The following is a 1889-nucleotide window of genomic DNA, read 5'->3' as shown; positions in this document are numbered from 1 at the left end:
GCGTTTTACGATAATGAGTGATAATATCAAGGCCGTTTGGTCTGGAGCGCTTAATCGCGCTGATTATTTTTATGTGCGTTTTGTACGTGGTCTCGACCAAAGTTATGTCAGTCAAGTAATCTGAAACGGAGTACAAAATATGCCTTTTTAATAGAATCCCATTACGGTCGGTACATACCAATTATAAAAATACCGGAGCTTTGAGACTCAACATGGTGTGGTCCACAATACAACTTCAACTTTCACATTTGGCTCGGTAGCTGCTACGAATAGCAGCAAACACAATCGTTTTCTGCTGCTATCGGTACTGCCTGAACTTATTGCTGCCATGGTCCATCGACCCCGTGTGGTCCTGTATGATGCAACGAATGGGGATCACACGGCTTCTGGCTATGTGGACCCTATCTCGCCTACTGAGAGCGAGGGCGAGGAGGTTTACAACCCCATCACAGGCATGTTCGAGCGCGTGGGGTTGTCGCGATACTCCAAGTCAGGATTCCGTAACCAGATAAACCAGTATGCTTTCCAAACGACACCTCCACAGCCCGAGGTTATCTACCCAGATCGTGTCCGCAGATGCGCGTTCTTGCGGGAACCAACGACACAGATTATGCTAGGTGCCATTGCTGGTCTGCTACTGGGTATGATTCTAGCCAACCTGGACGTCTCGGACAATGTCGGCACTCTCGTAAATTTGCCGGGAAAAGTGTTTCTCCAGGTCCTCAAGTGCTTCGTGATCCCCATGGTATTCACAAGTTTGTCCACAACTGTTGCTGACATCGTACTGCTCGGAAAAGTATCAATCGTCGGTACTCGCACAGCTTTGATATTCACGGGCTTGTCTTTCACAGGATCGGCGCTGTCACTCTCGATCTCAATGCTTTTGCGTGATCTTGTGCCACACACGAAGGGCGTAGTCGCGGAGACTTCATCGGCTTTCTTCAGTATTTTGTGCGAGAATGGTAATTTCTTCACGTACAACTACACAGGCGCAGCCTTGTGTTCTGCGACTTCGCAGGACGGCACGACGCGGTTCGAGTTTTTCGACCCCACGAGGGTCCTTCTGAATGATGGCACAGCTAGTACCGCAGCTACCGTGTCGATGCAAATCACGGATATCCTGAACCAGCTCGTTCCGTCCAATATTTTCTCGAGTTTTGAGCAAGATCTGATACTGAGTGTAACCACGTTCGCCATCGCCTTCGGAGCTGCTGCAGTCAAAACTAGTTCTCGCGAGAGCAGCCCCTTACTTGACGTACTCAAGCAAATGAACAAGGTGTTCTTTCGAGTGATTAGTAAGGCAATCGACTGGAGCCCGCTTGCCGTGATGTCACTCGTGGCCGGCTCGTTATCAGGACAAGAAATGCTGGGCGAAGCTGCACGACACGTGGGTATACTTGTGCTGTGCACGGTCCTCTCGATAGTGATCTTTGAGCTGGTTTTCTTCCCCATCTTGTTGTGGGTGACGCTGCGGAAGAATCCTTTCCCATACATGCGCGCCATGCTCCCAGCAGCGATGTTTGCACTGGGTTCATCGTCATCACTCGTGACACTGCCAGTGACTCTGCGGTGTGTAGAGTCCACTCGCGAGGTTCCTCGTAGCCTTGTGCAAGTTTGGTGGTCACCATCGGCTGCATACTTTCACAAAGAACCGGATCGGCCCATTTATTTTCCATGGGGGCTTAAGTTATCTTGGTCTTCCAACAAGCCAAGAATTGGCAGTGGCCGTTAGGTTTGCCTGCAGCTTGTTCTCATTTTGCTTCTTTGGTCAGGGCCTAGGCTTCTTATGGGCACGGCACCCATTTTCCAAATTCAAGCCGTCGGCAAGGGATCCTACTTCGAATCGTGGTCGAACGATTTACACAGCAAGGAAAGATTCCCGAGAGCAA

General features: G+C 50.1%; 1 protein-coding gene across 1 annotated transcript; it reads left to right on the top strand.

The window, feature by feature from the left end:
• Window positions 1-309: 309 nt before the first annotated feature.
• On the top strand, window positions 310-1550 carry PITG_22535 (uncharacterized protein; the record flags this gene model as incomplete). The annotated part of the gene is made up of 2 exons (XM_002909715.1): window positions 310-1423; window positions 1512-1550. The coding sequence occupies 2 exons, from the start codon at window positions 329-331 to the stop codon at window positions 1548-1550; spliced, it is 1134 nt and encodes a 377-aa protein (XP_002909761.1).
• Window positions 1551-1889: the final 339 nt, after the last annotated feature.

Source organism: Phytophthora infestans, genomic scaffold, assembly GCF_000142945.1.
Source record: "Phytophthora infestans T30-4 supercont1.3878 genomic scaffold, whole genome shotgun sequence".
Classification (NCBI taxonomy): Eukaryota; Oomycota; class Peronosporomycetes; order Peronosporales; family Peronosporaceae; genus Phytophthora; species Phytophthora infestans.
The sequence above is the reverse complement of the archived record's forward strand: the minus strand, read 5'-3'. Positions and strand labels throughout refer to the sequence as shown.